Source organism: Corvus moneduloides, chromosome 10 (genome assembly GCF_009650955.1).
Source record: "Corvus moneduloides isolate bCorMon1 chromosome 10, bCorMon1.pri, whole genome shotgun sequence".
Taxonomy (NCBI): Eukaryota; Metazoa; Chordata; class Aves; order Passeriformes; family Corvidae; genus Corvus; species Corvus moneduloides.
Window position 1 is genome coordinate 6,846,305 of NC_045485.1, and position 26,800 is coordinate 6,873,104.

At 39.6% G+C, this 26,800-nt stretch overlaps 1 protein-coding gene across 1 annotated transcript in view; it reads left to right on the plus strand.

Annotated features, from left to right (window-relative positions):
* The window catches only part of CLSTN2 (calsyntenin 2), a 190,758-nt gene that overhangs the window by 87,702 nt on the left and 76,256 nt on the right, over nt 1-26,800 (plus strand). Inside the window, exons 2-3 of the mRNA XM_032119231.1 lie at nt 19,642-19,837; nt 21,423-21,631. Of these exons, the coding sequence (XP_031975122.1) occupies nt 19,677-19,837; nt 21,423-21,631 (370 nt within the window). The 5' untranslated portion in view covers nt 19,642-19,676. The remainder of the gene's footprint in view (nt 1-19,641; nt 19,838-21,422; nt 21,632-26,800) is intronic.

Sequence of the window (26,800 nt, forward strand, 5' to 3'; positions counted from 1 at the left end):
AAGAAGCATTTAAAAGTTAAACCACCTGCTAGACTTTCCATTCAACATCCCATGAGGGGTCTAAGGAAGCCTGGTCATTAGGAAATATTGTAACTTTCTCAGATGCTTTCTCTGACCAGAGATTTTCATAGCACAGCAGGTGAGACCAGGAGGGGTGTTTTTTTTTGTTTTGGGTTTTTTTTTTGTTTGTTTTGTTTTGTTTTGTTTTGTTTTGTTTTTTTTCCTCCTTAAAAAGCATTTTTTCTGAAATAGCAAATATCCAACACCTTTAAAATGCAGTTGTGGTGTCAGTGATTTGGGTAAAATTCTCTGTTTCTCTTGTGGCTTCATTTAATTTCAAGTCATTGCTGCTGTGTTTTACTTCCTATTCTGCAAGATATTGCTGACAGTCTTTTATGGGGAATTGTTTGGGTAAATGGATTCAAAACTGCAAACTGTTCGCTAGGAGAACTTACAGAGAACCAAAAAATAAGTATCTCTCTAAGCAGAAATCTATTCTGAAAAATGAAGCCAGAGTAGCTGGACTGATAAGATGCATTTACTGCTACTTTAACTGTATTTAGAGGAAAAAATTGAATCATTCTTTGAAGAAGATGATTCTCTTCTATCTGAAGAAAAACTCTCAATATATTTTATGCTGCCTTGGGTAATACTGAAGAGAACATTAAATCCATACTGGTTGGAAGCTGAAAGTTGGTTAAAAAGAAACCTTTAGAGAAATTTCTTTCCTTGAGATGTGATGTGTTTTTTTTTCTTGGAAGATCTACACCTACATACAGTCAAGAATTTTTGTGTGCTACACAGAAAAATGAGGTTTTTAATGACATTCCTACCTTAGGACCTGTTTGGTGGCTGCTCTGAGATGGAAAGCTTGGTTGGCAAGTTTCCTATAAAGCAGTTTTCATGAGTCATTAAAACGCATTCTTGCAAGAATCCTTTGAAAAAGGGAAGCCTTTCTTGGGTCTGCAGATCTGTAATGCCCAGAGGTGGGAAGTTGGTCCAAAGCAGATGTGTTGGTGTCCACCCAGCCTGTGAATTCAGTGGTGGCCTGTTAGACATAATGCAAATTCATAGCAAGTATTTAAAAATATCTGAAATATTTTTTAAACCATGACAAGTGTTAAAAAATAAAAGAGGAGGGTAAAGGAACAGCACAAAAATTACTTTCTAAAAGAAAGTGTCATATCATTTATTTATCATTTTATATAAACTTCTTATCTCCACAGATAGATTTTGACTGTGAATGTTATGTATGCTTTCATTTTTTTTAATTCTACATTCACATTTCCTTTCCTTTTTTTTTTGTTTTGTTTTGTGGGTTTTTTTTGGGTTTTTTTTTTTGTTTTCTGGGGTTTTTTTTAGGAGAGAAAAAATAACTGGTGTTTTTATTTTCAGAGCCATAATGTGCTTGAATTCTTATTCTGAGCAGGCTAGATTTGTTGAAGGAGAAAATGAGTAATCCGAGTCTTTGAGCTGTGACTGCTTTATATCCCATGTGTTTTTTCACCCGTTTTTGCTTCTTTTATTAGCACCTTTCCCTGTTGTCAGCTCGAACAGATTGAAAAGTAATGGCGAGGTCCAGCTGTTAAGTTAATGGTGACAGAGAACAAAATCATTTTGGAGAGGCAACTAAATTCCTCTGCAATCTGATTCAGCCTTCTGGCATGGGGGACATTGTTTCTATTCAATTCAGGCTGAACTCTATGTTTTGAATATGAAATACTCTAACAAGTCAGGCTTTGAAGAACCAGCTCACTCCTCAATTAAACTACATTGCCCCATTATTTGTATTTACGGCTTTTAAATCAGCTCCCACAAAAACTGTTGTGGAAAGAAAGCTTCACAAGGTTATAAACAACAGCAGAGGGACTTGAATAATTTAAGCAAGCTGCATGGAATAATTGGATGCCGTGCAGTGTGTATGATCAGCCACTCCAGTTCTTTTCCTTGTTGCCAGTCTTTTGATTCTTTGCCTGACATCAGACAAAGGAGTAACAGATACAGAAGACTAGATAGCTGTAGTAGAGAGGAATGAGCTGACAAATCAAACACCATATCAAGCAAACTACCAAAAAACCAACAAATCAACATGTGACTGCTTAATCTATTGAACAGAGAGTAGACTGAATTGGTCCAGTGGGAATGGTTTGTCTTTTCCTTCCTCTGTACTTTTAAACTATTTTTCTGATCCTTTTTCTCATTTGAAGGGATTTTGTTTTGTTTCTAAGGAAGAAAGGGCACTCCTCATTAAAACTTCACTTGCTAACAGGGAGTGAGGTTGCCAGGTCACTGTGATTGTCCCTCACCCAGAGGAGAGAATAATGTCTGTATCGTTCTTATCCTCTGCAAGACTGTAAGAAAGAGCAATCTTTTATGTGCTCCCATAGTTGCCATAGGACAACATATCCTTTTATGAGAGCCCTTAAAAAGGTAGCTCTGTGTAAGGACTTGGGGATTACTTCTGGCTCCTTACTTTTAGATCTTGGCTCTGACTGTAGCCATTGCATAAATGACATGAAAAGTGCTGTGTTCTGCTAACAACATGAGAGTGAATGTGTCCAGCAGAAGGCATTAGCTTAGATATTTTCACAATGCTTTGCTTTATGCAAAGTCATTTAAAGAAATTTAAACATGTCAGAATTAGAAAATGTCGTGTAGGGAAGCACTGCACTGTATTTCATTTCTCTGGTCTAGGATGACCATAAGGAATTCTTCAGACAAGCTAAGAAATTCCACAGAGCTACATAATTCATTTCACCTTTAATCGTCCTCTTGTGACTGCAAGTTTAAACATCCAACAAAAACAACTGTTTAAGAAATATAATGGCTATAACACAGCTTTTTATGATCAACCTAGATACTTCTTCCAAGAGTATTCTAAAGGAAAGCCATTGTGTGAATAATGATGATGTAAAACTGGAGACATAGCTCTAATGTTTATTGTGCCTCAGCAATTTCCATTTTGAATATGCTGAAGTTTTCAGGAAAAAAAGCTTCTTTTCCTGAAGGTAAAACATGTAAAATTTGGGTGTCTCTTCTGTGGACAGAGTTGCTAACCTGACAGGTTTTTGCAGACCAGATGCTGATGTCGGTAATACCTGCACAGTACTTTTGTCTATAAAATTTTTTTCAGAGTGTCCTGAGATCTCATGTCAAGAGACTCGTGGTGCTACCTGAGGGGACAGAGAGTTCTGGGTGGTGTGGGTTCTGAACAGGCCCTACAGCAAACCTGTACCTCATTCAGGACAAGGTCTTGCAATCTGCCCCTCAGGTAACCTCTCGATGGGGGTGGTGGCAAATGGCCACCTTGTATTCAGAATGTAAAAGATCTTTTGATGTGCCTCACATACCCCTAGGGCTGCTAAAATTATGATAGTTAAGAGAAAATATGTATGTATATCTAGGAACTTCTAGTTCCAAATATATGTGTCTGTATTCAGGAAATCAAGATGGGCATAGAATAAACTGTGCAATTCCTGCAATGCTGTATTTCTGATAGCTTTGCTGGCTCTGACTCTTGAAAATCTGGCCTGCTTTGTTTTCCTTAAAATGGTGTGATGGCTCAGAGCTAAGCTGGATCTATGCCTTGTTCCCCAGTTCCTCTGCCAAAGATGCTTTCCAAGAGACAGGTCTCTCTAACAGCATTTAAATCTGGTGTTTAACCTAGGTGAGGTAGGACTGGGACCATAAACTGCAGGTTTCTTTAATTCCATGAGGTTTTGACAAGTCTGCATTAGTCACTGCCCTCTCTTTGCTACCAGCCTCTTACAGCATCCTGCTGGAGTCAACCCTGACTCTGCCTGACCCTCTTAAGCCTGGCTTGGTGTGGAATTACACAGATTAATTATTCTTAAATTACAAAAATAATTCTAGATTAGAATAATAATCTTTCTGGTCTCTGGTCATGCTGGGTCTGTCTGTAACCTGTGGCAGGGACACCCCTTCCTGCTGCCTCCTGCCCTGCTCTCCATCAACCACCTGTTGGCAACTGACCCCTCTGTTCTGGGGACAGGGACTTCTCTGTCACCTGGGGTTTAGTTCTCAGCCTGGGAGTTATAGGTTCATTAACCCTGTCTGAGAGCAGCAGATTCATTGATAACCTATTCACTGCTCATTCACAGACCACTCAGCTATTTCTTTGGAAGGTTTGCTTTCATCATTATTTAGTTTCTTGGTTTGCCTCATCCAGTACTGTTATTTCTGATGCAAGTCTATGTTTCATAGAATGATTTTAAAAGAGATGGAGGGAGGAACTTGTATCATTCACTTGAAATAAGTCCCTGTTTTCTGGCATCAGTAGCATTTTCAGTATAGAAACCAGAAAGCCACACTGAGTTGTAGAATATATTTATTTATATATATTTTTACAGAACAGAGTTGAAAACACAGGGAGTATCTCAGAATAATTGTTGCCAGAATATTGTCCACCTTAAGCCTGGTTTGTCATTCTGCCAATGGTGCCATTCAGCAGCAGAAATCAAACGTGTGAGGGTCATTGCAACTAAATATTTTTGATCCATAGGCTGCCTGGTGGGCAGTGACCTCTTCAGAGCTTCTGCTCTGGACAGCAAGGAATTAATGGAATAATTAATATTGATTTTTCTGGCTCTACCTGTGTTTTATATGTCTGTCATCAGTTTTGTGGAAACTTTGTTGTTGTGATTTTGAATTGGTGCTTTCACTGTTTCAAATCCAGTATTACCTAAAGAATTTCTGATTCGTTTTGTTTTGGTTTTGTTTGTTTGTTTGTTTTTTTCCTTGTGATCAAAGCAGAGAGATCTCTCATTCCTGGATAGCACAATCTGTCAAACATCCTTCCAAAGCTCCTATCAGAGTAGCACTGTGGTCGTGTTTTCATATAATCCTTTCCACATCCATATTTTACTTCCATTTGCAGTCTAAGAGAATATAATTCAGGGCAGATGCTGTGGATACTGTGTAAAAACACCTGTTTATTCCTCTGTCATGGCCAATAGAATCACTTTTTGCATGTGGTTGTATCCATGTATCCTTGATTTATAGGTCACAGTACTAGTGACTAGTAACAGTAAAAATAACTTTTAAATTATGCTTTTGAGATCTCCAGTGAATTTACACAGACTCTTGCACAGTTTTTTACACTTACAGTGGATGTGCACTATTGAAACAATAAATGTTGGTGTGTTATTCACAGTGGAAAAAGGGATTAATGCTCTGGAATTCCCCCCCAAAATGCCTCATTTGCAGCTGTCACTGGGCATTATTGTGCTTATTTGGTTCACTTCCAGCTGTAAAAACAGAGAACAATTTCCTGAGGCCAGTGGAACAATGCTATGAATAAACTGATATGAGAGAGATCTAGTTCATCATCTAGTTCATCACTAAACCCACAAAAAAGTCATTATCAGTTCTTTTACCTGATTGCCTTCTACCCAGAATGTAAAACTGTGAAAGAGAAACACTGACTGTTTAATAAAACACTTGATTCTTCTTCTTCCCCCACCACCTTCTGCTGCCCTGTCCCACAAAACAAAAAACCAAAAAAATCCCCAAACAAACAAAAATCCAAACCAGACCAAAAAAAAACCCCTACAAAAAGAAGAAAGAGGGGGAAGGGATTCTCTGAAATCACTGCCTAGTGCCGAGGGCAGTGGTGTAAGCAGCTCAGATACCTAAAGGTTTACACATCTATTCCACTGTGGAAAGGAAACCAGAAGAAACCATTTCAAAAGACCAAGCAAGCCTGGCACATGATTAAAGTTGTATTCACTCCTTGGTGACTACACTTTCCTTTCCTGATGTTCAGGGTTCGTCTCCTTTCGAGCCAGGAGGTTTTTGTATGTTTGGGTTTCATTAGTATTTTCCCACCTGCTCTCTGCAGTGCACGCATACTCACACACACGCTCTTCTGAGAATTCCCAGAATTCTGGAGAAGAGAGGAGAAGGAGCTGCTGCTCTGCCTGAAATGGGCCAAATGTGTTCCTTTCAGACTTCATCACACACTTGTGCCAGTGCCACAACTGGGAAGCTTTTTTTACCCCATTTGCAGAATGTGGTTTGTAGATGTAAAAGTTGGCACACTGGGTAATTTGAAAATCACAACTTGTGAAAAACATTATCATCTAATTCATCAGACCTGTAATACTCAAAATTCTTCAAGGGTTACTCAGGTGCATATCCCTGTACTATTATGGCTCTTTAAGCCATAATGGTACATAATCTGCTAAGTGAGCTGTCATTGCTTAAGTAATTTTGACAGCCATAATGTTGTGATTATGGAGCAGCACTGGGAGGATGATGAGGGTGGTTGCTGGGGTTTTTGCCAGCTGAGGCTGCTTATTTTTCATTAACCACAGAACTGGTGTTAATGCATTTTTGGAGTGTTTGAAGAACTTCACTCAGATGAGACTTACCTGCTTGAGAGCACCCTGTTTCTCTGGGTTCCTTCTGGTCCCCAGGAGAGCACCCTGCCCAGAGAGCCATGCCAGGGAAACAAGTGCATGTGCAGGTGGCCTATTTATGGTTCTGAATCCCAGTTGTTCCCAGGTGTTTGCTAGGTTTTGTGAGATGGCCCCATTGTCTCGTGGTGTGCAGCTCTGCCCTGCAGGCAAGAGCCCTGGCACAAGCATGGCTAATTTCCTGTATTACTTCATTCCTAGGAGTTCTTAAAGCACTATTTTGTTTGTCACTCTGTTTCATTATTTTCTTTTGTGCTCAGTTTGCAACAAATCACAAGCTTTTTTAAACTGTTACATGTATAAGTTCAGCCCAGTCTTACAGAGATAAAATGTTCTAAGTATTTAATGAGAATAAAGATTCCTTGGGCTCTCGCTGACAACTGTTCGATCCCTCTGTGTTCAGATTATGCCCTTAAAGACACTTGTACAGTTATGTTATTTAGCTCAAATACGATCATGACAGCCTGGTCTTTAGTCTTTGTAACCACCTGCAATTTCCAGTGAATTCCTGAGGAGCAGCATTTACTCAATACATCTGGAAATGAGTTTTTCAGTAAACAAGGCTGCTAATGATGTGTCAGGAGAAGCGTGATCCTGGTCACTCGGTGCGAGTTGTGTGCTGCAGGGCTAAGAGGAGAGGAGACTCTCAGTGGCATTTGTGCCCTCAGAGCAAGCAGGGGTGACCTGGAGTGAAATAAACCAATCAGTACAGATAGCACAGCCATTATTGATCATCCTAGAAGACAGCTTTGCACCATATTCACTGAGAGAAAATACCACTTTTTAAATGAAATCAGAATGTTCAAAAATATGTGGAATAAAAGCTAATAGAGAAGCTGCTTTCAGCCTTGACAAGCAGTTACTCAGTTCCTCCTTCCAAAAACACATTTGTTACCCAAAAATTCAGGTCTGTAAATGGCTGTTCTAAAAACTTTGTCGACACAGTGCTTGCTTCCCAGGGCTGGAGCTGCGCATTCACAAAGGAGTTCTGCCATAGCCAAATGCTGTTTGACCGCTTGTGAAAGTATAAATGCAAATGCCATAAACGTTGTTGAGTGGTAACCACAAAACTGGCTTTGAATTAACTTTACATCTTGATAAAATACTTTGTGTTTCCTACTAGATATATTCAAATTAGTATTATAATTTACTTCAGAAACTGCAAATATAATTTGTTTCTTTACACTGCTGCGGAACAGTTAAATAGAAACTACAGAGATATTTATTTGCGCTTTCCAAATCACTGGAATGATTTATTATTGTGGAATTTACATGGTGTTACTTTTTTATTGCTTTATATTGTACATGTTTGGTTTTAATAGTTGCATCCTTCATTCCATTAATTTCAGATTAAAAATTAAATTGCAACTGAAGTTCAGCCATAGCTCCTAAAGCATAAAAAATAAGCTTTGGTCTTCACTTTCTAGAATGAAAGTGGGGGTGGAATACAGACTAAGTAGAAAAAAAATCTCTTAGCAAGAACTGTGATGTTACTCATAACAGCTGCTGGTAACTGTGAGATCTGTGTTCATTTCTGTACTACAACCTTTAGTTTTATTACACTTTGGTTTCCCAAGGTTAATTTAGCCTTTAGCAATTACGGATTTTAGCAGCACTCAGCAAGGGATTCCTTTTGCCATTGATATCAATGCAAAATTTGTAAATAATCTGTAAGACCCAGGCTGTACTTTTAACTTCAGCTCTGTTTTCAGATAGTCTTTTTTTTTTTTTAATGTGGTATCTCATTTGCTCAAAAAACTGATACAGAACTGTTCAGAACTTGGGAGTTCAAATTTTAAAACATTAAAAGGGTTTGCTATGCAAAGACTTATGTCTATACTTAAATCCAGACCTCTCAAAACTCCCACAGAAGTCTTAACTCTCAGGGATGCAAAATATGCCAAAAGAAAGAAAGATTTTAAGTAATTTAAAGGAATAGGTCATAAATTTGCAGATATTTCAATGTAGAGATGAAACTGAAATACGTATCCACAACATGGTTTGTGTCGTGTCCACTTCAGTCCACTTCTAGAGTTTTTGTCATTCCCTCAGGACTTCAGTTTTGCACTTGCAGCAGGGACTTACTCAAAGGCTGAACTGAGGCAGGTGATGAGGGAGCAATGACCCTGTTACATCCCCTGACACTGAAATGTTTGCAAGACCACACATGCTTTGAGGACAACAAATCCAGGGATTAGAAATTCCTAGAAAGTCCAAATTCACATAAAGTAGGAACTAAATCTGATGCTGAACTCCCAGGCCCACTGCAGCCTGTGACAAGTCCTACGTGTTTTCAGGACTGGCACCCCCAGTTTCTGACATGTGAGGAAACAAGGAAGAGTAATTTTTCTAAAAGTCACAAGCACCTCTCAGACTAACACAGCCAGAAGTGGGCAGCAGACGTGGAGTAGAAGTCAAAGAGAAAGAGCAAAGTCATTAAATATTTGTAGTGGAGCTGGCAAAAATATGGTTTATCAAAAATATAATTGTACTGAAGTAGAAGCATTTTGTGGATTTTTTGATATTACTGCCATTTCTGCAGTGGTGAGGGGGTTTTTGAGAGGACTGAACTTTCTCTAAAAACAACTATTTTGACACATCTCAGTTTCATGAAAAGTTTCAAATAGTTTTTAATTTCACATTGGGGAAAAAAAAGCTAACACCATCTTCAAAGCTGCTGAACAACACCATTTCTGTCGTCTGTGGAGCTACTGCTCAAGAGGGCAAGAAATAGGATAACATCTAAGAGATATAGCAAATAAATAGGGTTTTTCAGTGGGTTAGATGATAAAAAGCACAAAAAAAAAAAGGCATGTTGAGATCACTATGGGTTTGAATTTACAGTTTAGAAAGCAAAGCTCTTTGCATTGCTGAATAATTAATATGAGTAAGATATCCCAGTGTAAAATCTTAGAAGGGACAGAGCCCCTGTTTTTACAATGGAGTTCTTAATGGCTGTCCTGTATCTTTAGTCTGAATACAGCTGCAGTTCATATATCCATTAGAGTTATTTTCATGTCAGTGAGAGTATAAAAACCTTAATCTAAGTTTCCATATAGGAAAAGTTACTTTGTGCTAGTACTGACCATACCATTCCATGAAAGAGCTGTGTCTTTGCTCAGTCAGAGATTTCCTGGAGCACAATCCTCCCTGCCATTATAAGTACTGTGCCATGGGTCTGTGCTTCTGGAATTGCTTTGGTGGCTGGAGTCCCATGAATCATGGAATGTATCAGGACCTGTTAAGGTTGGCAGTCCTGCATTGAGAAACAAGGATCTTACTAAACTCTGAGTAGGAGTTCGTCACAGTCTCAGAAAAATCTGGGGTTTTGCAGTTCTTAAGCATTTGTGCTGCTATTAGGAGAATGAAAAGCTGGGAATAAGGAGCGAAATATCAAGTAGGAGTTGCCCAAGGGCAGCTGGAAGTACTGAGGTAGTCAGCTCACACAGCTCAGGTTCTCACACCTCTCATGTGTCAAATACTAAGCCTGAGCAGGTGAAGGCAGCTCAACACAAAGTTGTGCTGGGGAGTCTTGGATTGCTGTGTCTGAAAGCAGGCGTTCTCCTAAACTGCCTGTGAGTGACACAGCACTGCAAGTCTTTTCTGCATAAAAACACAGACATTTGCTGTCTGCCCGAGCTCTGGTCAGTGGCTGGAGCTGTCTTGTGGGTTGTTGGGCTGGTGAGGAGCAACCTTGGGCTTAAGACCAGCACAATATAAAAAGGCACTGACATTTCTCTTTATAAAGGTGTGGTAGGAAATATTAAACTAAACAGAACAAAAGAGGAGGAGACTGTGAGGCTCAGAGGAATAGGATGAACAGAATATATTTTTTTAGAAATAGAAAAAGCAATTCTATGTGTCCAAACAAATTAGAGTACAGCTGATCTTTTAGGGAGATGTGCATTTACTTTTTCTTTTGATGAATTTTGTTATCTTTGCTATGTGATTTCCATTCTGATAAAAAGCCAGATGCTGTAATTTTGACTGTTTCTTTTCATTTGAGAGGATGCTTTGTAGCAGAAGCATTTGTGTCCAAAGTAACTCATCCTGTCTAGAGATCCAGTCCAAATTATGACTTTACATCAGGAGCTGAGTATTTCAGATTGTTTAAAGACAGGCAAGTGGAAGTAAAAACAAATGAAAAAAAGCCATGATCAGGAGGAACCATATGGTACTCTTGTAACACTCAGTGCTCTACTTTGCTGCGTGTCTGCAGGATGCACAGACTAATCCCTTGTGTCCAGGCTCCATGCCAAGATTAATGTTCCTAAATTTTTTATTTAATCCACCTCTGTAAGAAGAGGCCACAGCAGAGTAAATAGCTGAGTGAAAACTTGAGGATGTGTGAGCACTTTATCCCTTTCCTAACCTCTCACTCAAAGCCTTGCCTCTCACGTGTGTTCTTCTGGGCAAAAGGTGGAAGAGTTCTGAGACACCTAATGCATCTCTGACATTTTACTGTGTGTGTAAGCAAGAGTTTAGGAGCCGCTGAAAAGTTCCAAAGTGCATACTCTCCCTTTGAACTCATTTCATGGGCTGCTAATGCCATGGAAGCTCCACAATTATTCAAAGGCATAATATTGGAACTATTTTATGGTTGTTATTTTTGCAGGACATCCCTAGCTCCTAATACTTTCCTCTCTGGTTTGCATGGTTGAGTCTGCTGTTTAAATTATGTGCTAGCCAGTCCAAAGTTCCTGGTTTAGCTCTTAAGTTAGAGCTAGTTCATGCCTTTGATTCAAAAGAAACAGAAAAACTGATTGATCATTCACTGTGTGCTTTGAATTAGCTAAATATGCCCCAAAACAATGCCTTTAAAATTATTCAGGGAAATAATCATTTTAATAAATTCAACATTTTCCAAGCTGCCTTCTCAGAAATTGTCTGCCTTGATACAGGGCTCAAGGGAAAGTAGTTTAATTAAAAAGTAAGGTTTTCTGTCAGTCTGCCGAGTCCTCTGCAGACTAAACAGCTGCTGATTTTCTACTCTGAGTGTGACATGGTGATGTTCATTTTCTTATTTATCTCTGTGTTTCTCACAAGGGAGCCAAATCTAGCAGGTCGTGTTGGAGCACGTATCCTGCTGCAGGAAATATTTTTGTTAGGTTTGCTTGCAGGACTGAAGGAACTCTGTAAGCAATATATATTTGCTAGCCAACATTCCTAATTCTAGGTCTCTATTTCATTTGAAGATCTTAGGAACATTATACATCATTAGCTACTTTCACATATTTTATTAGCATTTTTTCTTTAACTGCTCAGTAATACTTAGTGGCAGGAAATTATTGCAAGCATAGTAATAACCTTTTTAATTTTATGTGCAGACCTAGGTCACTCTTTTAGAAATAGGTCCACTTTTTTTTTTAAAGGATATACACAGTAAATTGGGTCAGGGCCTCATAAGGCAAGTTATCTCCTGTTTGTCTCAGTGTAGACCTCACTAATCTAGAGGTGAAATAGCTTCGTGACCCATCTCTCAGACACGAACATGGAATTAGGGCAGTGGGAGCATCTGGGCCTCTGTATTTCCTGGAAGAGAAGTGTCTGAAGCAAAGTGTGGTGTTTGATCTGCTGCAGCAGCAGGAAAGCTGCAGTTAAAATAGCAAACATTGCAGCCTCAAGTGAGCACTACCCAAAGAATGCAGGCTATGTGTGAAGAAAACGACCCAGAGGTGTTTGTGATTGTTATTGACACCTGTGAAAAAGTAGAGCAGAAAATGACCCAGTTGGGAGCTGTGTCATTATGCTTCACTTGGCTCCTGGAGGATAAAGTTCCTTTTATTAATGTGCTTTTTCCACAGGCTTAATTACATGGTTGCAGGATTAATTTTTCAAATAGTTTATTATAATGTGGTATTCTAAAAAATGCCAAGGCAAATATTTCTTAGGGATACTCATGTAACTCTTGAAGAGACTGTACTGTGCCCTACAGCACTGTAACTAAATGGAACAGCTGTTCCTGTGTGCTGAGTGCATGGTTGTGTGACACCGGATGCACTCCTGAATCCATGGGATACTTCCAAACACGACACTTGAGGCTGACAAAAGCCTTCCATTGGTGCAGGTGGGCGTGGAGCTCCACACATTGATTATAAAACTATACTTTTTTGGTACTGTTCTTAAAATCACACTTTCTTGCTTTTTTTTTCTCTTGAATCTTGCAGATTTCAGAAAGAATAAAAGATTAAGAAGTGTTTGAAATTATTTGCAATAGAGTGTTAATTTGGTAAGGGTTTGATTGCTGGGAGGAAGGAATAACAATATTTTATATTTCTATAGAAGGTGTTTGCGAAAGGCACAGTCAGTAGTTAATTAAGCACATCTTTATGTGCACAAACATTTATCTCCTTGTTACGTATTTTTCTAATCCACCTCAGTGTTTATTGCAGTTTTCAGATAAACATCTATCAGTTCTCCCTCATTTGAGGTGGAGTGCAGACCTGAGTGGGACGTGTTGTGCATCTCAGCAATGGGGGATTCCAACAGAGCAGTGTGGTCAGATATCTCACTAGAATCACAGTTTGTCCAGAAAAATCACACTTTTTAAGCAAGATTTACGTAAACAAAATTGTAGAGTAGGGAAACTTATTGTGGAGCCAGGAGGAAACCCAGATATCACTGCTGCTTTTATGCTGCCCACAGAAGTATCTTTTTATCCTGAGCAATTGGTCCCTTCTTCAGTGGAAGGATGAAGCCTGGTTCATTTGATGTGAGCTTATGGCAACAATGAATTACTTGAAGTGCAAGTGCAGTTTCCCCCTCTTCCAGTTTCAAATCCATGGAACAGGAAGGGTAGCAGTGGATTTATGCTCTTGCTTTGCAGAGCGTGTTGCCCATAAAATTAGATATGAGGAAATAATAAATTTTGGTGTTATGTTAAGGCATGAATACCTCCCTCTGTTCATGATTTCAGTATTGCTTCCTGGAATTTAGTATTTCAGTATGAGTTTAATAGCATGGACTTAACTGAGCTGGAAAAGCATATGCAGTAGTTACTACCTTATTTTTTTTTCCCTATCCTTACAGATATTTTACATTTCTAATTATTATTTTGCCTCCCTTTCCCAAAAAACTGTCCTTTCCTCCTTCAAAACATAACCTTCTGCATTCTGTAATTATTTAAACAGTAGCTACAGCCTGTGATAGAAAAACTCGTCAAAGCTGTAAACCTTCCCAGTGAGAGTCACTCAAAAGGTCACCAGCTCTGCACTGTAGGAGGTATTTGCAGGATTCCAGCAGAGAAACTTGTATACAGCTGTTATTGTGGAAGGCTGGATTAAAAAAAACCCAGAGAAACAGCAACCCCTAAAAAAGTTACTGGTAAATCTGACACTGACAGCATGCCGTGGTTCAGTGATGTGTTTCTGAGAAAACAGCAAATTGAGCAGTGTCCCAGCTGTGGTGCTTATTTTCAGGTGTCCATCCAACTGCCAGGAGAGATCTTTGCTGATAAATTTTGCAAGAACAGCATGCCTTTGTTTGGATTTCCATCCACATGTAAAGCCTTAAAGATTCAAATTTGATTCATACTGACAGTACTTCAATTTTGTTGACAAACTTTTAGTTAGAACAAGAGGAAAGTCATGCCACAAGCAAATCCACATGTTACATAAAGTTCTTGGAAGCCTACTGGTGGCATGTAGTACACGAAGAAGATTCATTAGTGTGGTGGCTGTCAGATACCTCTGACTTGATGGATCCATGGAGCTGAATTGAGTTCTTGAAAGACACGCCTAAGGAAAAAGCAGTGTTACTGTCATTCGTGTGCAAAGCTTTAGAGGTCACTGTAACACCTTGATCGTGGCATTTCTGTCTGTCCTTTGAATCAAAACTTGATACGCATCTGTCCTGAGCAGGGGTTTTGCCTCCTTCAAGGTGGGACTGGATTTGCCATGTGGTCCTGGGGCTTTGATTCTTAGGCACTTTGGGATCTTCCAGGGACTCTGTGCTTACCTCAGGAAGTATAAAACGGCAACCTTAATTTTAAATGAAGGATTATCTATGGTGATTTGCATGTCAGAGAAAAACACACATGGAAGTGTAATAAAAGGCTAGAGAGTAATAAAATTAGAACAGGATAGGAGTGTAAAGGAGTGATTTTGTCAGCAGCAAACTAATGAAGCCTGCTTTCCTAGACGTTTGAGCTTCACGTTTGATTTACTGCTACTGAAAAGGTACAAGATAGAATTGCAGCTTTTCTTCTTGTTGAGCTTTTAGAACACTTTCGTGTGTTCTGTTTGCTGTTCAGTGAGATGTGACCTCTTTGTCACCCCTATGCTTTTTCTGTAGCATCTCTGTATTGTGGAGCGGCATCATTTCATAGCACTTGAGGGAAACAATTCATCTCTTTAAAATGTAGTTGAAGTTAACGAATGGTTTCAGGAACGAATGCATGTGAATACATCACCACCCAGATGTGTTCTGGACACGACATTGTAAGCTCTGTTCCGTAAGGAATCATGGGATTGCCTAAGCATGCAATTATCACTAAGGTTGGAACGACCTTGAAAATCATTGAGCCCAGCATTAACCCAGCACTTCCAAGCCTATCACTAACCCACATCCCTGAGTGCCACGTTTCCATGTCTTTTGAATACCTCCAGGGATGGTGATGCCACCACTGGCCTGGGCAGCCTGTGCCAGTGCCTGACCCACACTTCTGGTGGGAACATTTTTCCTAACATCCAATCTAAACCTGCCCTGGTGCAACTTGAGGCCGTTTACTTTGCCCTATCACTTTTTACCTTGGAGAAGAGACTGACTGCCATCCCACTACAGCCTCCTCTCAGGGAGAATTAGAGAGCAATGACGTCTCCCGCGATCCTCCTTTTCTGCAGGCTGAGCCCCCCCAGCTCCGTCAGCTGCTCCTCATCAGACTCGCGCTCCGGACCCTTCCCCAGCTCCACTCCCCTCTCTGGGGAATGTCTTTCTTGCAGTGGGGGACCCAGAACTGGGCACAGTATTTGATGTGTGGCCTCACCAGTGCTGAGTACAGGGGGACGATCACTGCCCTGGTCCTATTGGCCACACCATTGCTGACACAAGCCAAGTGCCACTGGCCTTTTGGGCCACCTGGGCACAGCCGGGTCCTGTTTAGCCACTGTTGACTGGCACCCCCAGGTCCTTTTCTGCTGGGCACTTTCCGGCCACTCTGCCCCAGCTTGGAGCACTGCAGGGTTGTGGTGGCCCAGCACTTGACCTTGCTGAACCTCAGCCAACCAAGTGAAACAGCATTTGGTGATTCCTGATTCACATACAACTGCTGCCTTTTTTTAACTATTGATGACGGTGATGAAATATTAGAGATCCCAGCTTTCCATCTGAAGTCTTCAGTATTCTTGGTGTAGTGAGGGCTGAGGAAGTAGCAAAGGGAGCTGTGAAAGGCCAAATAAGCATGCAGTGTTTTCTAATAACGTCTGAAATTGATTTCAAGTGAGTGAGGCTGTGTAGTTATTAAAGAAGTAACATTGAGGATTATTATTTCTATGAATTTGGTGTTTCATATAAAAGGCAGTAATTTGTAATACAGTTTTATTGATTAAGGATTATAATCACTAAATTTTGCATGTAAATGTAACTGAATGTGAAACATTGTCTTTATCAATTTCCAAACAGTGGATAAATTTGTTGGTTATGTTTCAGAAATTATGAACCATCAGTAGCTTTTTTTCAGGCTATTGCAATTTTTACAGAGAAAATTATATCCTTATTATCCCTGCAGTAGTAACATATGGATCTCTACCAAGGCTTTCAAAATTATAAGAATGTAAACTTCAAAATTAATAGGTGCTTATGGCTAATGCTAGTCTGAATGATTTGAAGAAAAAACGTGTCCAGAGTTTAGTTAAAATATGCATTAAAGTGAAACTCTCAGCAGAGTTCAACTGGAAGCCTGCAGGATGTGCATCCTGGCCTGGGAGAAGAGGTATTTTCCCCTCTGCCCTGGAAGTTGCTATAGCATCTCATGAATGTGCTTCTACCTTTGCATGGTGTCACCATCTTATCCTTTTTTTAGCAATTCAGTGCTACTACTGCTTCGATGGTCACAAAATCCTATATCCACCTGCTCCCCAACCCATTCAAATGAAATGAAGAAAAAAGCACAGAATTTTGCTGGGTTGTCTGTTGGGAGAAAAACAATGTCCCGATTTGTACTCTCATCATTTCAGCCTTGCAAAGGAGAAGGGGGGAAGGTGGTGCCAAGGTCCTGCAGCTTCAGTGGTGAGTCTGAGTAGGAGAGAAACTCTGTCTCCTTTTCCTCCAATGAGTTACAAAACCATACTTACCTAAGCTTGGCACAATTCCCATTGGCATCATGTAGGTCTGAGGTTAGCTCAGCTGGGTTGAAATAAAGTCCTGTAGCTCTATTTATTAATGAGAAATAGTATCTGTTACATTTTAAAGACACTATTTGTAATGGTTAGTAATAGTCGTTCCATATATCTGTCAATGGGTGTGTGTCTGGCAGTGGACCTTACTTAATTTTCTGCTTTGTTACAGCTCTTATAACTCTGTTATCATTTCCACTTGCAGTGCAGCTCTTAAGACACCTTTTAAAAAACATCATGATCCTATACATTTTAATTTTCCACAGTGTTAACTAATTTCTTTGGAAACAGCAGTAGAGCCCTTTTTTTGAAAAAAATTCTTATCTAGTTTTTAAAAACATTTGCAGTTGTTTTCATATAAGTAGGTTTCTGTAGCCACATTCTGGAAGTCAGTGTGGGGTTTTTTGGTGTGTATTTACAAATATCTCACCGTATCCAGGCAGCTGTCATTATTTTATCTTTGGCAAATGGGAATATGGAGACAAAATTAGAGTTATATTCAAAGCTGGAGCATCTCGCATAGGAGCGGGATATAGAGACTTCTAAAATATGTGATGAGAACTAATTGGAACATGTGCTGCTTCTATGATTGCTTTGCATTAGGGCTCTGCCTTTGGAGAGGAAAAAATGATAAATATTTAGATAAGGGCTGAGAGAACTTTTTTCTGCCCAGAGCTATTTCTGTTTTTTAAGAACGGTAGCTTGGATGTCTGCAAATGCTGTATGGTTTGCAATCAAACAGTGGATCAATAAAATAATAAACACAAACCACAGAAGTTAGGATTTCTGTTGATGGATTGTGCATCTCAGGAAACCTTCATTAAGAAACTATGAAGGCCAGTCTTCACAGAACATAACAAACAGTATTTTCCATTAGACTTCCCATGTTTGCACTGGCTTATTTTGTATTCAATTAAAATAACGCTGAAATCCACAATATCATTTTAGATGAATGTTTTGTTTTGTTTTGAAGTTACAAGGAAATTAGAATAATTTTTATCAAAGGTTGTGTTTGACAGCAGTGGGATACAAACTCAGTGAACAGTGCCCATGGTTAAAGCTGAACAAGCTGCTTCACTTCAGCCTTCTCTTAATCTCATGCTTTGGTCCCTGTGCACAGTTCATTACCATTGTGCAGCCTGCTTTTATGGATGTGCAAAGTGTTAGTCTTTTTCAAAATCTGATTCTCGGGGTAAAGTCCATTGCTTCTTCTGTAGCCCAAATATCTGAGTTCATTGAGGGTGAACAGCGGAGTGATTGGAAAAGAGCACAGCTTTGTCCTGGGAAACTCCATGGCCCTTTCACACCCCTGGAGGGAGGGGGTGCAGCAGGAAAATGTCCAAGCAAATGCTTTTTGGACGTTTTCAGAGCCTCATAATTACCAAAACAACTGTGTGCTGATCCTATAAAGACATTTGTAGGATTGATTGCAATTTTCAAGTGTGGGATTTGTCTGCCTAAATGCCAGTGGATGTAGCTGAGCAAAGCTTCAGCTCCTGTGGTCATAAAGGGAAGCCTGTGTGATGATAGTTGAGGGAATATTCTAAAAATCCTGTGTTTCTACCTCAGTGTACCTAATCCCCACCCTCCCTGCACATGCACCCTTGCCATTTTTTATTTTTCACACATAATAGGAATTATGAGCCTCAGCACTTTTTATAAACTCGCTGTCTGCTCTCTTTTGCAAAAATAAACAATATGTTGTAATAGAGAAAGAGGAGCCAGGCCTGAATTAGAGGTCATAGATTCAGAGTTAATTTAGAATTTGGCACTCGGCTCAGCTATGATTGGCAAGGAGATTTCCAAAAGGCTGCAACTGTAAATTGGAAATAAATGGAAAAGGATTATGTGAGTGGGAGACCGCTTTGAATCTATAATGCATGTCCCGAGACTGACTTGCTCATAAAAGAGCATGTGTTTAATGTGTCATAAAAATATTTAAGTCACATTGGTCTTTGTATAAATATTTCATTTTTAAAGTTGGATTCTGGAATGGTTAAAAATGAACTCGGTGTGCATCCTTGCTATCAGTATGATGGATAAAAAAAGGAACACCAGAAACTGTGTCTTTTTTCCCTTTCCAGACTCATATTCTCACAAGATTCTTTATGTTGTCTTTTGTGACCAAATCAATTTTTTTTAGTCCTTGCTATATCATCTGTTTTGGTCTATAGTACTCCTCTGAGAGATGCTATGGATCTATTATATTAGGAAACAGTTTGGAGGCAGAGTGAGCTACTGCCAAGAAGGCATTCATGTATGAGAGTGTGAATGTGGGTGGGTGACTGAGATGTCCAAAAGGGACACTCGTCTGTGTTCCTTCAACTACTTCTGTTCCAAAGATGATGTATGTCTGTAAATAAAGCAGGATGTGTTTTGAATGTGCCCATGTTCTGCACCATTAGATTTTCCACTGTTGGGAAACTAAACTGCAAGAATCTGCACATCTGCTACCACCTGGCAGCTCAAGTGGCTCAAGGAACAACAGCAGTTAAAAAAAGACCACCTCTGAAGTATTATCTATTTTTCTTTTTGCTATTTTCTTTAAATAAATACAGTCTCTTAATTCAGCTCAAAAATAACTTAGCATAGCATTGCTGTTGGTACCATATGGGATGGCCTCTGGGGCTTTCAGAAACCATTTAGTACTGACAGAGGAAGAGGGAGGTGTGTGCCTGGAGCTGCACTCAGCGCATCCCACTGCACAAGCACCTGCTTAATGGCCCTTTTGGATGCATAATGACCTGCTGCCTGAGTCTGTATGTCCCCCCTCTGTAACAGCAGGTGAAATACAAATGAACTTTGTAGGTGTCACTCCAGTGCATAAGACTTAGACCCCCCCAGTTATGATTGCTTTGTGCTGTTCCTCACAGGTGAAATATGTGCTTTTAAAATCCATGGGCAAGAAATGCCCTTCGAGGCTGTTGTGCTGAACAAGACATCTGGAGAAGGTCGGCTTCGAGCAAAGAGTCCGATTGACTGTGAACTGCAGAAGGAATACACATTCATCATCCAGGCCTATGACTGTGGATCGGGACCAGGTGGAACAAACTGGAAGAAATCTCACAAGTAGGTGAAAATGAGGAGAAATATTTTTTTGCTTTGGCATACATTCACTCTACATTATATTATTGTCAGGTAGAAAGCAAATAAGATGAACCATTGTTGCAATAGTCTACCCATTTTTTCATTCCTTTTTCCTATTAGAAAATATATTCCTTTTTGTTTGCTTCAGTTAAAGCTTTTGACAGGATCCCTGTTCAACTGGGTAAATGCATCTCAGTTTTGGTTTATATTTTCCATTCTTGCTTTCACGTTGAATACATCCAGGTCATAGAAGCTGGCTTTCAATTGATAGTCACAATTTTTAAATAGGTTTTCTCTCTGTTCATCTCATTTCAAATGGTAAGAAAAGAGGAATCATCCCATTTTTTTAGTATATTTATGTCACATGCTGAATAGTGTCACGTTTGAACAGAGAGTCTCTGACCTCAGCTTTTGGACAGCGAGTCTCAGAGGAACTAAAATCCTCTGAAGAGGAGTCTATTGACGGTCAGAAGGTGGTACTTTTTACCATGAAGCCAATTCCCTGCATAAGCTTAGGTGGTACAGTGCCTTTTTTCCCTTTAAATTCATGAAACTAAGCTCCAGACTATTTGTCATTAAAGATGAATTTAACTCGCGTAGATGTGTAAGTGCTCTACAAATTGTTCGTTTTGCTGAGAGCCATTATAAGAAATGATTTATAGTAATCATTCTTCCTTTTGCTCACCCAGGACACATGACAATTAAAGATTTAATTAGGTCTATAATGCATGCTGAAGTTTTCAGGATATTTAAAAAGAATACAGATTTAGGAGGAAGCCTGCAATAGCAGATAACCATCAAATCACAGAAACAGGTTTTGCTTCACAATACCAAATTTTAGTACGTTCCCCCCTCTCCTGTCAGTAACAATCTGGTAGAAACCCACTTGTGGAAAATTTTAGTTTAATCTTGACTAAATGAAATGTGGCCCACTGCCACCAGACTTTGTCTGGTAGCACACACACACAGAGCCACGCTGTCTGGGGTCCCAACGTTTACTGTGGCTCTGCCATTGCTCTAGAACATCCCTTCTGTGTCCCTCTGTTCCCCTGCCTATCAAACCAAACAGCAAGCAAATCCTTCCAACAGCAAGGCCTTTAGAGTTTGCTCACTAAGGGCCTTGATGGGTTGTATGTACAGTGTTGTAACTAATTGAAGGATTAGATAATTATCAGCAGCAGAAGGTGAGAGCCTTATGTAATATGGAAGAATGTTTGTAAACTGATCATTTTTAGGTGCATGTGTAAGACTACTGTGATTTTTTTTCCTCTCTCTTTGCTTATTTTACCCTGTAATGATATCATTGGCTTTCTGCTGGGGTTCAGTTTTAGGGGCAGATTTTAAAAGGGAGCACTGTGAAACCCTCTCCCTATAAGCCAGGATAATAGACTTTTACCTAGTGCCACATTAAGATACTAAATTAGGCAAATTAAACATAAAAACTCAGTAATATCTCATTTTAATAGGGGCTTATATAGTCTTCTAGATATGTTTTGTTAGTCTTTTCATTAGTGAGGTGTCACGATAAACTAATTTTTCTTTTTGATCTTTTGTGTGCCTATTTTAGGGCAGTGGTCCATATCCAGGTAAAGGATGTCAATGAGTTCTCCCCAGCATTCAAGGAGAGCGTGTACAAGGCCACTGTGACAGAGGGGAAGATCTACGACAGCATCCTGCAGGTGGAAGCCATAGACGAGGACTGCTCCCCCCAGTACAGCCAGATCTGCAATTACGAGATTGTCACAGCAGATGTGCCCTTTGCCATCGACAGGAACGGTGAGTGCTGGCACAGCAGGGCTGTCTGCAGGGGTGTCAGTGCCTGTTGGGACGAGCTGATCACCTGGCTGGAGAGTGAACTCCAGAGAGAAATCCTGTTCTCATCTCTGAGAACGGAGGAATCCTTATACTGAGGAATTCCATCCCTTTTGTCTTAGACTGGGGCAGACAGCGATGCAGTAATTTCCTGTGGAAATTAAGGCACCAGATCAGGTGACATGATTCTTGGTCACTCAGTCCATTCTCCTAATTGTCTCAGATCCTGTTTCCCATCCAAGTGATGGCATTCCCCAATGCAGCATGTATTCCCTAATGCAGGGTTTATTCACTGGATTACAGCTAGTCCCATTCCCCTGAACTTCCTGAAGCAAAGCCTGAATATACAATATTCTGCATATGTGTATTGATAAAACTTTTAGGATCACAGGTCCACAGACCTGCCCACTTGTGGTGCTTCCTGAAGTGGATCCATTATTCTGCAGCATGGAAGAAAATGTGCTTTGGAGAATTAGTAGAATTTTAAAATTTGTTTGTTGTTTTTAGATGTCTTTCTAAGGTATATAATTTATATTTTAGGGAAAATAATAAACCATATTAATTTTTCCATATGCAGTGGTTTTTGACCTTGGTAGCCCTGTATGTCAGCTTCCTGGAACAGCATAGAACATGAAACTGAGTTTGGGAATGGTGGCTGAGCTGCATGAAAAGTGTGCGGAAGATCCTTTCTCCCATTCTCTGCTTGCTTCCGACAATACAAAATACTTTCCCCAGAAGAAACACCCTGTGTACATAGCCAGCAGTGCTCTGATTTATCTCCCCTAGCAGAAGCATTTAATCCATGCTGTTTGTAGGAGGAGAGTTCAGTTTGGAAGTTAAATCTGGTTTTTGGCCAAATTGTAAATTGAAAGCATGCATGGAGCTACAGTTTTCTCTGAGCAGTCATTTTCATGTTGGGATGTTTTATAAAATCTCTTTACCCCGTTCAAAAGTTATTCATCTGTATTTGTGCAGCTCTTGCACAATGCACAGGTGAGCATCAGAAGACAATAACCTGTTACATCAATAAATTGTATTGACTTTGGGGAAAAATCCATCTCGTTATCACTCGCTGGGAAGCAAAGGTATGGTATAGGAAGTGCAATCATGAGGAATATGTTTGTGTTTGGGTAAATGAGCAGCTGGCACAGTAATCCTGAGGATTCTTGAGAATCCAGACAACTGCACAAAGGATTTTTTACAGCAAGTGGGCATTTGGAAGTAGATATTTGGAAGCAGTTCCCTAGAAGCTTTTCCTCTCTGTGGGTTTTTATTAACTGTGAGATTTCCCATGTTGTCATAAGAGAAAGTTCTCTACGTCTCTGAATCAATTTTTTTCCACAGGTCCACGTGACTTGCCTGTATGGAGGGGTGGGTACTTACAGAATTCACAGGTTATTTCATAATTTCCTGCCAGGTTTGTGGTAGATATAAGCGACAGAGAATACCCTGAAATTGGTGTGATACAGAGGAGTCATTTCTACTGCTTGTGCCTTTTCAGCTCCTATCACACAGAGCAGCTGCCTCAGGAGTGATCGTGTCTTTTTGCAGTCAAAACATGATCAAAAGCATGGGAAATGTCAGGAATCCTTGGTTATATCTTTGTCCTCATGTGCCTGGGACCTGCTTTTCAGCAAAGGCAATGAGAAAATCATTGATTTAAACATGACTTTAAAGCCTGCAGTGAATAATTGGTATAAGGTTGTAATACTTGCAGTTTCTTGGTCATGAATTCAATTAATATTTTTGATCTATTTGTTCACTAAAAGAGCAGTGCTGCCACAACCAACAGTAATTGCAGTCTAATTTGCAATTTTTAAAGATAATGGTAATTGCTTAAACCCACTGGGATTAGAGACAGAGTTAGAATAGATGGCTACACTTTTATTTTGTGACAGAAATATGTTGTTTAGTTCCAACACATTTCACTGCTGAGAATGTCTCTCTGTGGCAGCTGATATAAACTTTCTCTGGTGCAAATTCTTTGGAAACATGCCCATTTTTGTTCCCTATAGGGTGGTTAAAATAGATGTATGAGATGCCTGGGACTGTCTGTCAATACTGTGCTAATGAGGATTTTGTTAACAGGTTTTTTTAGCCATTGTGAAATACAAATCTAGGTTCTTGCGTCTTCTGCAGGTTGTGATTTTTTTATGCTTTTCAGTCACCTACACGTGGAGCTTCATTGCTCAGAAAGAGGATAAGCAGATACCTTAAAATCAAATCTAAATACTGCAGGGGCCCCAAAAGATGGAAGTGGGGGTGAATTGTGAGAAAATATGCCATTGTCTGTCCCAGATGGTGGATTTTTTCATGACCAACATACGAAACTAACCCCAAACATAGGTCTGTAAAAAGATGAAGCTATTCTACCAGCTCTATTTCTTTTGGCAGGTCATTGTCTTGTTAGGTAAAACTTATTTCTTGTCCCTAGATCCATGCATGGAGCATTTTTTGGCCTTGAAAAATTGTATTATGCATTGGGGAACATTTGCAGAAAGGCAGAGAGAGTCCTGCAGGCTGTGTTGGTGCACAGACTGCCTCATCCCCACTCCATGGCAGGCAGGAGTGGGTGGGCACAGGAAGCAGCATCAGCTCAGGGGTATTTCCTACAGGTCCTTGTAATGTAGGCACTTTGGGCAGGTAATATAAAACTTCACAGTTACATTTGGGAGCTCTGGGCCTTGGTATGTAATTTCTTTGTGAATAAAATTACTTTGTGTTCTGAAACTATAGCACTAATAAAATTTACTCTTGTATATGATGAGCCCAACTTGGAGGGTAATGAACTCTTAGTCATAAAATACAGTCAAGTAAAGGCAAAAGACAAATTTATGCTTTGCTGTGCAAAGAACTGTGATTAAATGTATAAGGCAAAATATGTTTTAAAAGTACTATTGCATTCAGATTAGTCTCGTTTTCTCCTTAGCAGAGAATCCAAATCAAGTCAGTTACTGTATCAATATTGTGTTGGCTTTTTTCAGGTGACAGAAAAATTAAACCACAATGCACAGATCTGTTGTAATGCCAGCAAAACCCACTTCTATTGACATATCTTGTGCTGTATTTGTCAGGGATTATGGTCAGATGATCAGAGAGCTCAGGTATAGATACAAATTCTGTCACGGCTCTGACCTACTCTCACCTAAAATGGGGATGACTCTTATTTGCCACCCACCTCTGGGGAGCACTTCACAAATACGTGTTCAGACTGGTCAATGTGAAGATGAGATAGGGGCGGGTATGTTTCATCCTGGATAGGACAGGACCTCACAAGGTCCCACTTTACAGCACTGAGAGCTGCGGTAGGAGCTGTGCAAACTTCATGTTGCCAGAAAAGTAAAGCCAAACTTTATAGCTGAGCGTCTGCATTTGATATTTATATATTTATTAAGTGACAGATACTTTCTTTTATCATTTAAAAATGAATCTTTTTTACAAGAAGAAATTCTAACCCTTCAATGGACTTAGTAACTGTGGAATTTAGGAGGGAATTACCATATAAAATCAGTCAAGTCTTTGCCCATTCTCGTGACTGCTCCAAAGTAAGGTGAAAGAGCCATAAAAGAGGGATGTCTATATCCATCTATCCCTAAAACTGACCTTGACGAAACAGAGATGTAAATGTCTGTGTCCTCAGGAAGGACTTTTTATATTCCTGTAGTCACTTATCTGCTTCTGGTTTGAAAATTTGTTATAGCTCTGGGTATTTCCAGGAAAAGGCAGATATTTGGAAGACTGAAAAAAAAATTATGGCCTAATTTTGAACTGCGTAGAAATGTGCTTACTTCTCCCATTAAAATTTTCTCTTTTTAATGTTGTTAGTTACTTTTTTGTCTATGGGTGAGATGTAAACAGAAACTTTCAGACTATCATCTCTAAAAATTTAATTAGTCTGTGTTTATAGTGCTTTCCTTCTGTGTCTACTTTTTAATCATATTGATTAAATTATAAAACCCAAAGAATCATAAAGTGTCAGAGATAAGAGAAAAAAATTACTAGGAAATCAATAAGCTATTGGGTAACATTTGCAAGTCATCCAAATGACCTTCCAGAATAACACCTAAGAGTTAAAATCTTTGGAGTCCAAATCTGAAATGGCCATAATGAAATGCAGATCTTGGAGGATAGATTTAATGAAATATAAATGTGTTGTAATGATTTATAAATCTTGTAGGACAGTTAATTTGCCACACAAATTGTAGCAATCTGCTAACAAAGATTTGGACAATTTTTGGTTTCTTGAGAATTTTTTTTGCCAATCACAGACTAAAATAATACCAAGGAGAACCAAATAGGGAAATATAAAGATTAATTTAAGACATAATATAATGCAGAAAGGACAGAAGAACTGAGCAGACATAAAATCAGTACTGAAGTATATACAGTGGCAGTTTTTCATGAAATCTCTTAGGCAGCCACTAATCAGGCAACTCAAGATAGTAAAATGGGTGATTAGATTGTTTTGTCAATTACTAACTCAAAACCCAATGAAGTAGTTGGTGTGGTTGTTGCAGTTGCTTGTGGGGAGGAAAGAGCTGTGTCCATGGCAGGCCTGAAAATGCCTGGCAAGATGAGGTACCCTGGAGAGAGAACCCCAGAGGCTGCAGGACACTGTCCTGTTTCCATATTAGCCTTCAGCAGCTCATTTCGTTTCTCCTTTTGAGACATAAAAATGTCAGAAGGGCTTGTGCTCCTCTGTGCCTGGCTCAGAAAGGGAGGGAGAGAGACTCAGAGTCAACAGTAAATGGGGTATTGGGCCTGACTTATAACTGCAGATGTAAGAGTCTATTTAAGCTACAAATTTTGAGCCTGAAGATGGTGATAAATGCAAAAAGCAGCCTTTCTTCAGGCCTGACCTGGAAAGTTTTGCATCTGTTTCACTTAAACTCCTAAAGTTGGCTTTAATGTAGTAGTAGTAGAAAGAGAAGTGGTGGGCTCTGACAAGATAAGGAGTGTGCAGCAGAGAGACACCTGCTAAAAGTCTTCACTTGTCAAATTAATGGAGCTTTAGTGAAAGACTTCTATTAAAAAGTTGCATTTGTCTGCTTTCTCCTGTCTCTCCCTCATTTAAGCAAAAAGAAAAAAGAAAATGAAATCCAAATGCCCAAACAAAGCCTAGCGTTTTGTGCC